Source organism: Thunnus thynnus, chromosome 15 (genome assembly GCF_963924715.1).
Source record: "Thunnus thynnus chromosome 15, fThuThy2.1, whole genome shotgun sequence".
In the NCBI taxonomy this organism is placed as follows: Eukaryota; Metazoa; Chordata; class Actinopteri; order Scombriformes; family Scombridae; genus Thunnus; species Thunnus thynnus.
Window position 1 is genome coordinate 20,820,377 of NC_089531.1, and position 17,532 is coordinate 20,837,908.

The 17,532-nt window shown below is 40.4% G+C and overlaps 1 protein-coding gene across 1 annotated transcript in view; it reads left to right on the forward strand.

The window, feature by feature from the left end:
• The window catches only part of rims3 (regulating synaptic membrane exocytosis 3), a 39,103-nt gene extending 21,890 nt beyond the window's left edge, over positions 1–17,213 (forward strand). Inside the window, exons 3-7 of the mRNA XM_067611328.1 lie at positions 8,653–8,794; positions 8,907–9,019; positions 9,722–9,823; positions 9,935–10,074; positions 11,000–17,213. Of these exons, the coding sequence (XP_067467429.1) occupies positions 8,653–8,794; positions 8,907–9,019; positions 9,722–9,823; positions 9,935–10,074; positions 11,000–11,212 (710 nt within the window). The 3' untranslated portion in view covers positions 11,213–17,213. The remainder of the gene's footprint in view (positions 1–8,652; positions 8,795–8,906; positions 9,020–9,721; positions 9,824–9,934; positions 10,075–10,999) is intronic.
• Positions 17,214–17,532: the final 319 nt, after the last annotated feature.

A 17,532-nucleotide genomic window follows, 5' to 3' on the forward strand; every position in this document is an offset into this window, starting at 1 on the left:
AGAGGCTACCAAACACCATCTAAGCTGACCAGTGATCACTTTCTCTCCCTGTCTGTTTCTCATATCTCCACTTACCGTTCTCCCTCATCACCCTCTTTGAGTTTCCCCCCCCCCAGCTCACTGACATCTTAATTTTCCCTCCTGTATCTCTCCTTCCTTCATCTTCATCTCTTTTGATCTCACTCTCACTGCGAGTGTCTATCATGTTTTCTCAATCTCACTCACCAACTCCTCCATGTTCCATGCTCTATTCTTAGCCAGATAGATCGGTGAACCATTCAGCTGATGATGTGTCTTTCCTGTATTCCTGTTACTGTGTGTGTGTGTGTGTGTGTGTGTGTGTGTGTGTGTGTGTGTGTGTGTGTGTGTGTGTGTGTGTGCGTGTTTGTGTTTGTGTGGCCATGACTGGCTCCTGCGTGTAAAACACTGACTCTGAACCAAATGTGAACTTATCTGCACTGCAACTGCAATCTGATGCAAATTTTATATTTAAAGAAATAGTTGTTGGAAAGAGACACTTGCTCTCTTGCCAGAAGTTAGATGAAAGGATTGATATCAGTCTCATGCCTGTATGAGCAGCCACTTGGCTTAGCTTAGCACAAACACTAGAAACAGGGAAACAGTTAGCCTGGCTCTGTCCAAAGGTAACAAAGCACCTACCAGCACCTCTAAAGCTCAGCTCTAAAGCTTCCGTAGTATAAACTGTTCCACAAAAGAGTAATGGTTTACAGACAGTTATGACACAGGAGTTGATGGTACAAATATATCTTTTGAATAAACGGCCTGAACTTGTTGTCCATTTGCAACAGCTTTTTTTCTACCTCAATAAAACCCTTCGCTGAATGAAATGATGTACAATCCCAAGAACAAGATGCCAGGAGATTCAATTATACAGTAAAGAGAAAATAAAAAGAAGGTCAGTGAGCTTTTTTGACTGACTAGAACTAACAATTCATGTCCGGCTAGCATGTTAGCGCACCAGCTACTGTAGGTCACCAACTAGCCCTGCAAGTAGTCACTATGTCACCGAATTTCTAAGACCAAATATTGTTTGAAGAAGACCAGATAAAATTGATTTTGCAACATTCTGGTGTGACAAGACCTTTACTGCATCCTGCCAAGAAACAGTCCTGCACATAACTCCCTGCAAAAGCACAACAAGTCACTTTTACACAGATTAAAAACACAAAATGTAATGCATAAAAGGAGATGTTCCCTTCGGTTAGAGCAAAGCTAGCTGTTTTCCCCTGCCTCCAGTCTTTGTGCTCAGCCGAGCTTACTGGCTTCTGACTGTAGCTTCATATTAATGCACTGACATGAGAGTGGTTTCAATCTTTGCAACCATCTCTCGGCAAGAGGGCGAACAAGTGGATTTCCAAAAATGTTTAATGTTTAACAACAATGCAGCTCTCAATGAAAAGCTAGAGCTCTGTTTGTGAAAAAACATGAAACTGCTTTTTCTTCTTCTTTGTATTCTACATAATGTCAGGGTTTTTTTACACAGCAGAGCCAGCCGAGATATTATTTCCCATGTATGTCGGGGGGCTTTTAGCTGATTTGGCAACCTGCTCTCAGATTTAGCAACCGGGGTCGAAAATGAGCAAGAGCACTTAGTGGCCCCCCAGCAAGGCCTTGGCAGGCACAAAGTTGCAATGCCTGTCACAGATCTAAAAAGTGTGTGAGGTGAGTCATCATGTTGTATGTGTTTGCGTGCGTGTGTATGTCTGAGTGTACAAGAGCTATAATCAGGGTGTCATTACCACTCCTCTCGTCACGGAGTGCTGTAAACACACACTTAGACAGAACGTACACAAGCCTGCTGCCTGCCTGTCGTCTGGTGCCTCAGTAGAAAAGGTGGACGGGAGATCAGTTCCCTCTCAGCCAATTTGAACATACACGCAGGCTGATTTCTAAATCTAAATCTGTTTCATGGCACAGGGAGACTGCTGCTGTACTGCAGGAAACACTGAACAAGAGATGTAGCCTAGTTTTGAGACTGAGCCTGAGTGCAAAAAATCTGCAAGCCGGTATGATAATTTCCTTTCTGCTCAATGCAACTCAATTTGTCTGGGGAATTTTCTCAACCTACGTTCATTATTCTGCTTTAATTGAAGATACTACCACCATGACTTGAAAACACAGTGAAAATGTATAAGAAAGAATTGGAAATATCTAATTTGACTGACAGAATTTTGATTTTAAGACTTAAAGGTTCAATGTGTTAGAATTGGCCACCTGATCCAACAATATCCCCCACACCCTTCCCCACAAATGCATCACGCCACCACCATTATCACTCACTGAATATAGTGTAAAGATTACTGTTTACAGTGAATCTGTGCTATGGTGTAAGATATCAAAATACTATGGAGATATTAGAGCCAGTGGTAAAAAGAAAAAAGAGCTACGCAGATCAGAAAGCGGTTGCACCACGGAGATAAGTTACAGCATAACTCTAACAACTAAATAGTTACACAAATGCCCTTAGGGTAGGTGTAAATCATAAAATGTCACAGAACTAACTAATGGTAAAACAGCAGTTTTTCTGCCACACAGCCTAATTTTTTCATTAATTACGGGTTATTTTACAACACCATAATCCAGTAGAGACCTAATTTATTGATATCATATTTCAATATCGATCCAGCTTACTACGATGTGCTACGACGGCCAGCTTACACATAGCTGGTGCAACTCAGTGCAGTTCATCGGATCAGCTGACATGACCAGCTGATGTCTTACCCAGCCAGCTTACACAGCAGCAGCCGACTACTCTGACAATGTCGGTGCAACTTTCCACATAGCCGTTATTTGGATAAACTGACCACATATTGGCAATCTACTTGTTACTTTCCCGCCTGAAGAAATATTAAAACTTAATAAAGTGAAATATTAACAGTCCTACAGCAAAAATTTCCACCACATTCAGCCTGGTTCTGCCATTACTGCTGGTGGCTTGGGGCAGCGCTACTTCTTCATCCTCTCATGTTGGACTGAGGGCAGACTGGACACCACAGTGACTCACTATCACCCCTGAGGTACAAAGTGATATTATGAGACAGTACAGGCCGGATGGGGCCGGGGCTAGCTGTTTAGCATGCTGACTTCAGTATATCTCTGCAACACAATACATATATGTCTTTGACATAATGTCAAAACTGTTATTTTTTAACATTCTGTTGATTATTTTAATTAATTTTGGAATGTTTTAAACTGAAATTCTGGCCAATTCTTACACATTGAACCTTTAATACATGATAAGTAATATTTTTTTTGTAAATGTACCAGATATTCTATTCGCCCTTTGTCTCACTGGTTTTATTAGTGTAAAATTGCGTTAAGTGCTTAACACTGAAGGTTTTGTGAAATAATTCAAACTTTTGTCAGTTCCTAGCAGTCTAATGTCATCTGTTTTTTTTTCTTATCTGCTCCTTTCCTATAAATCGTTTGCCCATCAGCCACAGAGTTGAGTAATCAAGAGGAAATTACATCTGAATTAGATTACTCTTTTCCTCATTGTAATTAATTGTCATTAGACAGGAGCCGGTGTGGCATATTAACTCACTGACAGACATCCTGCCATACATGAAGGTTTTAGATTTCAAGAAATCATTTCCTATGCAACATGGTGCTCAGAAAAGGCTAATCGCTTCTTATTGGCCACTCCCTTACATCCCTGCCTGAGCTGTTAATGTGATTCACACACACACACTGACAGTATACATACACACAGAGACAACACAGGAGATTTGTTTTAACTCCCAATGCATTACCACTAAAGACAGAATAACACTTAGTACACTAGGCTACACTTAACTCTCTGTCACATTTATTCCTGCATGCTCTGTTAGAGCTGAATTACTGACTTAGAAAGGAGAACAGGATTTAACAAGAATAGGAGAGAACAGGATTTAGTACATGCTGTGTATTAATGCCGCCATGCAAATAACACAACCATATGATTGAATACACACAAACGTGAGCAACTGCAAGCGACATACATGGAGATCCACATCATATTCATTAAATGAATAGTTTGACATTTTGGAAAATATACGTATTCACTTTCTTGCTGAGAGTTAGATGAGAAGATTGATGGGAACAGTTGCCAGGCAACCAGTGGAGGATCCAGGAAGTTATTGCTCTCGACGAAATAGTTAGGCACATAACCCCCTGTAAACTTTGTTTTTATTAAGAACTAACAAATGAAACTTGAAGTGTAAATAAGTGAGCTTTAGAGGTACTGTTAGGCGGATTTTGTAACTGTTGGACAGAGCCAGGCCAGCTTTTTCCAGGGAGGCAAATATAACAAATGTATTACAGGTTTATATTGTGTTTTAACCAGGAGGAGGATTTCCTGGAGGATAAAACCATTTAAACTCCACTGACATATTTTTCATTTATAGAATAGAGTACTTACTGACATTTGTAGGCTGACAGTTGTATAAAACTGTCCTCAGTTGCGATACGATAAGAACGATAAGTTTATTTTAGTATCTATCTTTATTCTTTATATAATCTTATGTAACTGTATGATACATGACTATGACTCTGAATCACAGATCCATCTATATATAACCTCTGTTTTGTTTTGTTTTTTACTCTCTACCTTGAATCTCCCTCTTTTCCAAATTTAGCAGGGGTCCGACAGAGAACATACCTCAACAGATCTTTCATCTCCAACACCCATGCTTGGTTACTGTTGCTATGCATGGTGGATCGTTGCCGTCACCGGTGCATCCAATAGGCATGTCGGCGCAGCCAGGGAGTCTAAAAACAGCATTCTATATTACAGCATATAATGAGAACGGCTTCATCCGTGTTCTCTCCAAATGTCAGAGCGGCTTTAATGATCCACTGAGCACACACATAGACACACAGACACACACACACACACACACACACACTCACGCACTCAGAGGCTATATATCATGTGTGAGTGTGCGTGCAGTTACTGTGTGTGGCTCTTTTCTGCATTGTTGGCGTTTTTAGTAATCCCACCTTTCTTTATTTCCCTCTGCTATTAATTCTCTCCACTGAAGCTATTAATTCTCCTCATCCCCATCATTTCTGTCTCTCTTCCATCCTGATCTTCTTCCCTGTGACTTGCCTTATCATGACTATCAAACATGTGGCTTGCATAAGTAGCTTCAATGAATACCTAGCTTTTTGCGCACACAAAGAAAGTTTAGAATGTGCGTTTTATGCCCTGGGCCGCACATTTCTGTGAGATTCATGTCCTCAGGGACGAGGTATTACTCATCATAGTGAAGCCAACATGAGACACTTTAACAGCCTTGTGGCACACATATATAGACCAAGAACCCCCCCTTTTAGCACAGTAAAGCACAACATCTTATGTAATGTTGTTATTTAAGCTGTTCAACACTACTCAAACCACATGTATGTCAGACTACCTCTAATTACCTCTTCCAGGATGTTTGTGTATTTGATGTCAAAATTGTATAACAAAGTTCACTAGAGGGAGAGAGAAAATATGCTAAATTATTCAGATGGGATGGAGCGGGAAAAGGAGATTGGAGTTTTGTGATAAAGATGGACGGAAGCCAAAAGACTGGTGAACTTCCAGAAAAGGCAGAATAAAAGTGAGAGTGATTTGAAAAGGCAGATAAATACAATAAAGGGTTCAGTGCACAAGGAGTGTATGTTTGTGTAGGAAAAAGGGGTGGGAGCAAGGATCAGAAAAAGGATAGCAAGCAAACAAAGAGCTGGAGATAAAGAGCACCAATAAAAACAAAGAGAAGTGTTGGGAGATACAATTTAAGACAGAGAGGGAAAAAGAAGTGGTGGCTGATTAAGTAGTCGGACTCGTGGAGAGGACAATGCGAGTGAAAAGGCTTATGAGTGAACACGCAGGCCGGGGCTCTTGGTGCAATGCAGACGGCATTGCCATGGAAACGAACGGAGGGAAAGCGCAGACGAGGAGGAGGGGATTAAATAGGAAGGAAGAGATCGATGCTTCGCACCACGGGTGGGGGCTGTTTTGATGAGAGGGGAGGGGTCGGCTGACAAATGAGTAACAAGTGTGGATATAAAGTTAAATGACTAGCTGCTTGATAGTTCAAAGGAAGATGATTTTATACCACTGTGTTGCTGTACGGTATATGAAGGATGTTTTGACAGATTCAGCATCATGATAAACACATTTCACTGTCATGACACGTAGATCATACACACTTGTAACCTAATAATGCTGCAATAATAACTTTTAACGCTATATTTTGAACACCAGGTTTAATTCTCAGCAAGGAGACGGTTCAGATTACTCTTGCAGTGATGGTGGAAGTCCAGTCTTCAGTCTAAAGTGCAGGATTTTTTTTGGTGAAACATTGCCTCGATTAAATTTTTTTTTTTTCTTTTTTTGAAAAAAAGTGATGGGGAAGATGAGCCTGTCGCCATGGCGCCAGTTGTCTCAGGTGGCATTGTCTGGGTCCAGATCCGAGGGCGAGGGTTGTCATGGCAGCAGGAGTGCATGGAGTTTGTCTGGGTGTGATGCTGCAAACACACACACGCACATAGACACACAAACTCACTGACTGTTGGAAATATTCTTGACTGCAGGATTATAAATAGAAGGCAGCAGAAGGCAGCACCCCTCTCCTCATCTCCAACACCCATGGGACCCCATCATTCTCGTCTTTCTCTTCACCCATCTCTCCTCAACACTTCCTTCTACTTGTCCTCTTTTTCTGTGTCAGTCCCCCCCCCCCTCCCTCCCAGTCTCATCAAGTGGCTTTGTTTATCTCCATAGCGATGGTGATGATGCGGGATGTCTGTGGTTGTCATGGTGATGAGATGGGCACAGTGAGGATGCTTAATGAGCTTGGAGTTGCTCAGGCTAATGAAGTGGGACGGCTGTACCTGGGTGTGCGCTTAACTGGCAACAATGAGCAACCGCTTGTTAAAGTCTCCCCCGGTGACTTCACTGCACCATTCAACTATCTGGGCCCCTATAGAGGAGAGATGTACAAGTTTCTACAGCAACCACAACTACAGTTATAATGAGCTGCGCAGATGCAGCACTAAAACAGAGGAAGTCAATCAGTTTGTTCCTCTTGCTATTGCTTTGTTAACCATTGATTAACTTCTAAATTAACAAGTTCACTGAAGAGGTTTTAAGACATTTTCAGGAATTTCAATCCCTACGGCAGGATTTAAAAAATATGCCGGCCCAGAAAGCCCCTGTCAAAGGGATGTCCCAGAAATTAGTCCAAGCCTTGTACAGACTGAAGTCTTTACAAAGCGAGCTTTACTGACTCCTCACAGCAGCTTCCTCATCCTCATGTCTGACTATACTGTCACCCTGTAGCCCAGACTGCTCACGTGCAGACACTGTGTGCTGGAGTGTAAATGTTGCACAGAGGTGTGAATGTACAGACACTTGTGCTGTCTAGTGCCAGCATGACATTTGTGCGTGAGTGTGTGCACGCGTCTTGAAAGATCACTGTGTTAAATAGCTCTAGGAATTTGTGGTTTCTATATTCTTTTATTGTTTACAGTTGTGGACTTTGTGTTTCATTCCCTTTATGTCTCTATTTCTTTTACATCTCCTTCCCCTCTTTTACTACCTGTTCCCAGCCTGTAATGTTTCATATAAACACCAAATGGTGGTTGTTATATTTACAATCAGACCTTTACATGTTATCATTGTCTAGAGTGTGTACATAAATGTAATTCATGATTCTGGGTAATGTTGCAAGAAGAATAGAGAGAGAAAGATGGGAGTGATAGAAGAGATAAGCGAAGGGTTGTAGGCTGATACTGGACAACCTTACAGGTCATATCCTGAACCCAAAGCACTTCGACTGCGCCCTACTACTTTGAACTCAGCGTGTCAAGTCACACAGATACAGTGTGTCATTACAGGGGATGATGCCCTGCAAGCTTCTTCTGGGGTTAGCTCTCCAGCTCACTCCCGTTCTCCTAGTGTCAGCAGAGCTGTAAAGCCTAAATACTCCTCCCTCTCTCCTTCCCTCTCCCTCTCTCCCTGCTCAGCCTCATGACTTTCTTTCTACCCTGCCAACCACAACACTGCTGCCAGTTTGTGTGTGTTTCTACCTTGCGAGTCTGGCAAGTCCTCCAAAAAGCTTATTGCCCCCAACACACAACAGTTATTGTGAATGGGCTTTGTGTGTCTAAAATGGGCTGTAGTAATACCTACGAAGTGGAGAGATTTTCCAATAGTGCAGGGAGATCCCAGTGGATATTAGGTGAGATTGCCTTCCCGCCTGAGTGAACTTGCTTCAAAATAAACACTGGCAAGATGGTCTGTTCTCAAGGCCAACCTGAATTTGTCTTCATTTCCAGAGTAGTAGTAAAAAGTAAACATTGTGGATAGTTCTTGCACAGCACATCTCACAGACATAAACTGTTCCTTTTAAATTAAATTACTAAATTAAACTGGAGCCATCTATTATTTTAACATCTGCAGAAGAAAATTTGTGGTTCTCAGACAAGGCCTCAAATCATTTAGTCCACGTGAATGGCTTACCATATATTTGCCGGCTCTCCATAACACCTGACTTCCTTATCAGACAGGCCCCCGGCTTCCTCCGATTATTAGGCTTAGTGGATTATCCTGGTGGAAAAAAGGGCAGTTAAAGCTTGAGCTGTGACCTCTGTGTTTTTCAGACGGTGGGACGAAGAAGCTTCGTAGCACCATCCGACGGAGCACAGAGACTGGCATTGCCGTGGAGATGAGGAACCGAGTGACACGGCAGGGCAGCAAGGATTCCACTGACGGCAGCACCAACTCAAACAGCTCAGATGGAACGTGAGTATTCATCCATCCATCAGTACAAATCAATCAATCCATCCATCCATCAGTCCATCCAGCCAGCCAGCAAGCCAGCAAGCCAGTATTAATTCTGTTACTTCTCTGCCAGGTTTGTCTTCCCTACCACACGCCTGGGGCCTGAGAGCCAGTTCAGTGACTTTCTGGATGGACTAGGCCCAGCTCAGATCGTAGGCCGGCAAACACTAGCTACACCCCCCATGGGTAAGCCACCAGCAATGTAGACCAGGAATGCCAGTCGGTTTCACTCTGCTCTAGTAGTTTTCTTGTGGTGATTCATGCAGTTAATGTGCATCATTTTGTCTTTTTTTTTTTTTTTTTTTTTGCTAGTATTTAATTGTGTTTACACCCCTCTAACAGCAAGATTCAGGTGTGAAGCATCTGTTAAACACTGACAAAACAGCATATCACTCCACAGTCAATTTTAATTCATTAGCAACCAGATAATCAGAGGTAATAAATGCTGTTATCATTGAGCAGTATCTAAACTGACTAGTCTATAGGATGAGAGTCCAATTCAAATATCTACATCAACCAATATAGAAAATATACAAACATTCAGATATACAGCAGTGTCTAAAAATGGAGCACAATACAAGAAAAATACAAGTATATTCACTCAGCAAGTTATTCTTGCATGAGATATAAATTTTTTATGCAAAGGTCATTGCTTGTGGAAAACAACTGAACAGAGCAGTGTGCTCCACCATTGGCCTGTTTGGAAGGACAGACTTATAGCTCTGTTTCACCCTCTGCTGTTAGATACTAGCAATTGCAACCTCAGTGAACCCAAGTTTATTGCAAAAAAAGGGTCAACTAAACCCAACAGAACTCAACAGTACTTTTAGGTTTTTGCTTCTGATTTAGTTTTTATAAGACTGTAAGAAATGTGTTTTCTTTCTGAAGGGGATGTCCATGTAGGCGTGGTAGACAGAGGAGGGCAGCTGGAGGTGGAGGTCAACCAGGCCAGAGGGTTGACCCCCAAACCCGGTTCCAAGAACATACCAGGTACTGTGAACTGACTTCATCTGCTGCTTGCGTCATAGAGTCAGACGCTTTTCCTGTATGTCTTTGTGGGAATTTCATTGTTGTTGTTTTTTTTGTATGTTGTGTCTGCAGCGACGTACGTGAAGGTGTATGTCCTGGAGAATGGCGTGTGCTTGGCTAAGAAGAAAACCAAAGTAGTGAAGAAGACTCTGGACCCCACCTACCAGCAGGCTCTGTTGTTTGATGAGAGTCCTCAGGGCAAAGTCCTACAGGTAAGCCACTCCTCCACCTCTTCTTCTTTCTTTCTTTCCCATATTCCATCCTGCCTTCCTTATTTCTCCTTGTACACTCCTTGTAGATTTGACAATATCGGAACAGGTCTTCCACCGGTACTGAGAGAATTTCATCTCCCATCAACGAAAACTGACTTGGAAAAATAACTTTCTTAAATCTATTAGCATTTTCTAGTGTATGGTGGTCAGCCTTATTCAAGATATTGACATTATTTCTAGAAAACTTATGTGAAAGCAAAACTGCATTGAAAACCAATCCAACTGACTGAGAATTTGTCTCTCATTCTCAAACATCCCATTACATGGGCTTGAGATAGCAATTTTCATTAGTGCATTTTCATATTTTTGTTTGAAAGAGGATTCTGGCATGAAGGAGTAAAGGAAGTCCTGCTGATTTTTTTATTATGGGAATCTATGAAAAGTAAGAAATAGTTGGATATTTTTTGTAAATATGTTTATTCGCTTTTTGGCGCCATGTTTGATGAGAAGATCAATATCACTCTCCTATCTGTCTGGCAGCCTGTTAGCTTAGCCTAGCATAAAATATGCAAACAGAAAACAGGGAAAACAGCTAGCCTGGCTCTGTCCAAAGGTGACATAATCCTTCAGAATTTCTGAAACTCACTAATAAATACCTTGTATCACTTTGTACCTTGCTCATATAATCCAAACAAAAACTAAATATATATATAGATATAGATATAGATATATATACCTGGTAGAGGACCCAAGCTTGAGGAAGACACACCACCACCCCCCATGGGAGGGGGATGAGAGAGGGGATTTTTTATATATATATAGAACATGACTTGGATAACGCAGCATACAGACAGCTTTAAAATATCAGTGTTACACTTGCAGTATAATTTTATATTTTTTTCCCCATGCCTCATCTTCTCTGTAGGTAATAGTGTGGGGGGATTACGGGCGTATGGACCACAAGTGCTTCATGGGAATGGCCCAGATCCTCCTGGAGGACTTGGACCTGTCTGCAAGAGTCAGCGGCTGGTACAAGCTGTTCCCTACCTCCTCTCTGGCAGATCCCAGCATCGGACCCCTCACCAGACGCCTCTCCCAGTCCTCCCTGGAGAGTGCCACCAGCCCCTCGTGCACCTAGACACCCAGTACGCACCCACATGCACGGGCACAGGCAGAGTCATGCAGACACACGGACACACGTACTGTATATACACTACGACTGTATTCAAAGCGCAAGACAGGTAGGCATACACACACACCCATGTGCATCTGTGCAGGAAAATACACTAAACATAACACCTGATCTCATTCACATTCATACACACACACACACACACACATGCTGCCATATCTAATACTGGACATTAAACTCTACTGTACGCCCACATTCTCACTCACTGATGAGTGTTTTTAGTGGCGATAGCGGTTAGCAACTCCAACTTGAAGTAGACATAATTAACCAGAACATGTAGCATTTTTCACCCTGCCATTTCACCATTTCCCACCATGACGCAACGATTCACCAGGGGCCATGCTCCGCATTCCAAGATACCAGATTTCCGTGGCACGACTCATCCCAGGGCCATCCTGATGCCAGTTTCTAAACTCTCTATGCCAAACTAAGAAAAAAAAACTTTATTTTTTAAAACCAAAGCAATTGTTATTGTTGTTATTATTACTATAAGTAGTAGGTGAACTAGTATACAATATAAAGTATGGATATGTAGCAGAGTCAATGACTTAGATGTAATGCAAAAAAAGAAGATACACTCTACACACATGAGCTGAGAACGGTAGGCCAAACACATAAACATACCTGGGCAACAGGCTTGGATATTCACATAATGGCTATTATGTGAGGTAGCAACACTGCTATTCTATAATTTTCACAGGGCAGAGTTTATATATAGATATACATATATATATATATATAGATAGATAGATAGTTAAATACTTATTTGTGTTAATGTATGTATCGGCTGCATTCTGCATGTTTGCTTGCGACCCTTGTAGAGACATTTTAAAGTGCTTCAATCTTTTTATTTAGCTTGCCTTGACCAATGTAACAGGAGTATAGTGCCACTTTATTTTGCGATCCGTCCTGAGAAAAGAGCACTGCACTGAGTTAGGGAGGAGGATGGTGACTGGGAGAGCGCTATCATCGCCATTCTGCAGAAGAGGAGAACCAAATTAGCCAACCAGCTACCCCATTTTGCTGATGGACAAATTTCTGATCCTGCCTTCATTTTCAGAGTATTGGACTGTTGTACCATAGGGCACTCAGCACAAAAGGCGTTCTGGGAAATGTGTCCAGCTCTAGTCTGGGGTTTTTGTGTTCCACATCCAGCGGGGTATTATCCACAGTGTCAGTCTCTCTGTATACCAGCACCTAGACTTGTTTGAACTTTCCTTTGATTTCCCATTTTGATGTCATCTTCTTTTTTCCTTTTTGCACTCTTCCTAATTGATGAAGGAAGCAGGAAAGTGGTGGATGTGCCTCTGTTTCTCTTCACATTTGCTCAAATCACAGCTAGACATGCAACCACAGGCAAACACGCACACACTTGGTACAACCTTTAACCCTCCGACTTTCTCTTTGGTCACACCTCTCTGTCACACTTACTGTAACCAAACCTTTGCTGTAAATGTGTAAACATGTATTTAATTCCAGATGAGTTTTTTTCTTTTTGATATCCGACTATTTACGCCAGTATTACTTTGCCAGCAGGGTGATTGTCAGCCTGCCGGGATATAGTAGTTTACTTGTTTCAGGTGCAATATGTCAATCTGACTACATCTTCAGCATGATTAGCATTCAGCAGAGTCAGGCAGTATGTTTATGGCACTTTACTGTAAAATATGTATTCTGTTTGAATTACTGCAGTGGTTGACCACCTGTTAAATTATTGTTATTTTATTTTATTTGGTCACACTGCATTGTGCATCTCTAAATCTTTTAATTGAATGCCAGCATGGAAATGTAACTCAAGTGTATTTTAAGATTTGATTGAAAGGCCCACTAGAACAACTGGAACAGGTCAGCTTTACCTGTAGCACGTTCTGCCACTGATTTGACAATTCATTTATTATTATTTGCAAAGAAAATGCTTAGGAGGAAAAAAACAACATAGACTAGGATAAAGTAGGAATATGTAACATTTCAATCTCTCCAGAAACTTTAAATGTCATGTCTTTTAAAGACAGAAAAATATTTTTTTTAATTTTTGCATCTGTGTTAGACCGATTTTTAAAACTGTCAATTTTGACCTTTTGTTGAAATGACAACAGATGGTTTTACTTTTTCCTTTTTTGAGAGTAAAATGTCTTTCTCAAAAACGTAACACTGACCTGTCGGCTGCTGTAGTAAATGTGCAACAGTTGAGTCTTCATTGACAGCAAACGGAGCTACTGGTGTTTACTGTTTTATTTAATGATGAAGATTTTTAATATACTCTTCAGTGTTGTGAATCTGTCTGTCTTGACACCTACACCAAACCTTGTATATGGATAAAAACACTAAAGACTGTCATATTTTAGTTGTACTAGGAGAGTTAACAGTCTTAACTTATAAGCTATTAAAAGCTTGAGTGTGTTTACAAGCTCATATTCGGTTTTAACACCACCATATGTTCTATCGACTGCTAAGATGTTCTTTGAGCTGTACGGTTCGTTCCTCTCTTCATGTTTCTGCAAAAAGGGAAAATCCGAGGCGTTTCGTCTCTGCAGCACCTCAGACCAACAGAATTCACGTTTCAACGCTCTTTAAACTTTGGATAAAGGGATCTCTGGCATTCTTGAATTTTTGGGAGGATGATGATGACACCTCTCGCTATGTATACAACCCTTTTAGAGGAACCAGCAATGTCATGGATTCCAATTTTCTTTACGTTTTGAAGCGATTCCTTAACTGTATGGTCATGTATATGAAGTACTTTTATGTACCTTATTAATTTGTATCTATTTTTGTGGACAGCTGGCATGATGTAAAAATAAGGACTTATGCTCTTGGTATTTGCACACACTCTCTTCTGTGTGCGCCTTTTGTGAATCTTAGAAGACAAAAAAAAAAAATATATATATATATAAATGGTTGGCGAGTGAAACAAAATGGAAAGAACATAAAACTTAAGAAGTTTCTCAACCTGTATAACATCCCTATTCACTGCTGAATGTTCAGTCCTTTGTAACCTCTATAAAAAAAAAACTGTTAATATTTTTCCATGTGATTTCCAATGTTTTGGAGCTTGTATGAGACTGTATGTGTGTCCCTTTGCTGTATATTGATTAGCCCAAAACATTAACAGTTTTGATTGAAAGTAGGGAAAGAGACAATGCAAAGTGATGTCTAATTATCTTATAAGACGTGTTTCTAAGAGGGCAGAGAGCATTTGCCAAATTTGTCCAAATCCTTTTATTCCTGCAACCAAAAGGAAAGTGGAAATATTGCCTTTCTTCAAAGTGTAGTGTGGGTGTGTGTCTTTTAATAAGTTTATTGTGCTGCGTGATGCATAATGATTGGCGGAGCGGTAAGATGTGAGTGAGAGAGATTTAAATGTGTAGATATTTATTAAAAAAACACTCATATTGTGGACCACAGTGAAGAGAATTCAAGGATCAGGGTTTTCAGATATGAACATTAACACCTTTTTTCTCTTGTTGTGGCATTTATCATAGATTAGAAAAAAAATGCACATAATTCCCATGCATTGTCTCGCCACATGGTCATTTGAATTACTTGGACACAGACTATTGTTTTAAGCAAGTTGAAGAAATGATCATAAAGCTGAAAAAGAAGGTGGAAGCCTCATAAGCAGCAGGGTAAACTATCGCGGGGCAGAGTTACAGCTTGTTGTCAGAGAGTTTTTATGCTTAGACTTTTGTGAATGTGAAGGTAGCTGCATGAAAGCAGGTTGAATCAGAAAGGTGTCGATGACAGACACTTTAGAAGAGTTTATTGTAACGTCAGGAAACAGCATGGAGCATGAAGAGCTTGTGTTTCAGAAAGGGAGACGCTGTATGTTATTGATTTGACAGAAGCTCTAAGGTTTGAATGTAAAGGCTGCGGATGCTTGAAGTGTAAACCCATACGCTCACTTGCTTCTCTCTAAAATCCACATTGAGCATTCTGCAACCCAATTTTATCGTGTGCAAAAAATTTATAACATATCCTCAATCAACCTGAATTGTCTCTTGAGTGCTATGTTGAAAATGTGTTTATTTTTGTAAGGAGAAAGGAATTCTTCAGAGGAGGAGGAGTAGGTTAGAGAGGCGGCGTGGGCACAACCTGCCTTTAGATTTTTTGCGAAAATGAGGGCTTGTTCAGTTTACAATGGCCTTATTTTGTGTCGGAGACATTGCTTCACTATTGTAGCACACAACTGAAAGTTTTGACAAATGTATTTTGCTTGAAATATTGTACTGAAGTTATATATGTGTATATGTATAGTTTTATGAATGTATTTCTTAATCCTTACACCTGAACTGAGTGTAATTTTTTTGTCATCTTGTTTGCTATACTGTCTCTTTGAAGACTTTTCCAGGGACCTCGCCTGCATTGGTTCAGGCAGCCCCTTCTTTAACTGTACTGTATACTGTATGTCTTATTCTTTGTGTATCCATTTAAAAGAACAGCTCCGTGGTTGAAACACGCATGAATTCTGTCTGGCGAAATGCATTTTTATTTATTTATTTGAATCGCCATGATGGGTTTCAAGCAGAAGGATTGCTATTCCCCCCCTGCACCGATTTAACTTTTCAATTTATCTACCAAGCTGATGGGATTGTTATGATTTTTGTACTTTGTACTCAAAAATGTTTGACGCATGGTTACTCTGATGATTTTCTTGTATTTAATCTTTATGATGGTATGACTATAATGATAATTATGATAATGACAAGCAACAATAATGATGAAGTCAATTTGACCCAGTACCACATCATTGAGAAATCACTAAGATGCAAAAGAATTGTCAAAAAATGCTGCAGCATCTTAAAGTAGCATGGACTTAGCCTTCCATTTTCTGAAATACTTCTTCTGGCAATAACCATGGGCTGTAGCATCTTACTATTGCTGGGGCCATCACTCTCGGCCTCTTTCTCACTCTTGAGAGTCGAAGGTGTGGAGACCTCAGACTGTATCTGTATCAGTTTACCATTGTGACAAATGAGATATAAAGTCAAATCCCATTTTCAGACACTTAAAAGCAATTTAGACTCAACAGAGCATGCAATGCATTGTGAATTACTGCTATCTTATGATAGCCCCCCATGAGCAACAAATTTTTATTATTGAGTTTTTATTGTACTTTCATTTTCTAAAGACGCATGCATTCCACATGTCTGTTTGCCAATGTAGCAGCTGTCAACTAGAACAAAACAGACATCTTCTTGTAGTGTTTTTTTTAAACTACTGAGCTGATGGGCAAATTGCGAGGTTTTGCTGCTGAATATGCCAGTTTGTCTTCATCCACATTAATAAATGTCACAGCACAAGTTTCCTGAGTAGCCACCCTGTCTTTTTAGCTGTCTGTCAGATTATATTAAGGCCACTGTAGCTCCCCTCCCCACTGTCAAGACAACCGTCATCTTATCAAGCCCAGCAAACGCCCTAAATACAACCTGACTAACTGCTAATATGGACCCTCAAAACAAAGTTTACTCTTTGATAGTTTTGATTATATTTAATGGAACATAATGAAATTCCCAAGCACATATAGAAATGTAAAGATGGCTGGAATCATTTGGTGAGTTAAACAAAACATTCAGCCCAGTGAAATTGCTGGTGTTGGTAGATAAGTGGTTGTCTTCTCTAACTGGCCTTAACCTTTCCACCAAGGAGTGTTCACAGAGTATGTTTTAAAGGGCAAAGCATACTAGCAGACCGTCTGATGAAAGGATGCAGTTTATGGCAAAGAAGAAAAAGGGAGCTGTAATTTTATACCTGTGCTTTGTAAATGTTTTCTATGTGCAGTATTTGATAATGTAAAACTGGTATTTTTGTGGTTTGTACGCTGCAAAATTGATTACTTAAGGTGCACGTAGTTTTGTAAGAAAATAGAACTAAACTGAGAAAAAAAAGAACATTTCGGATTCAGAAGCCTGTATTTGCATGCCCTTTGACATCTGGACGCAAAGTCAATAAAGTTTATTTGAATCACAAACATTTCTCAGCTGTGTATTTTAACCTTCATTCTTCTGAAAAAATGTATATCTCATTAATCTGCTTTTTAACCTGCAATAACAGTTTTTTTGGCCACTCGGAAACAGGATGTAAACACAATACAGGCATTATCACTATAAGTTGATATGGCGATAACAAACACTTGCCTATTTACACATCCAGCATATAAAGAGCAACATTAGCATTTATTTGGAGTGTAATTGTCTCATAAATGCTCCACTGTGCTCACCGGCTAGTAGGTAACTATGTCTATTGGCTGTTTGGTGCTGGGAATGTAG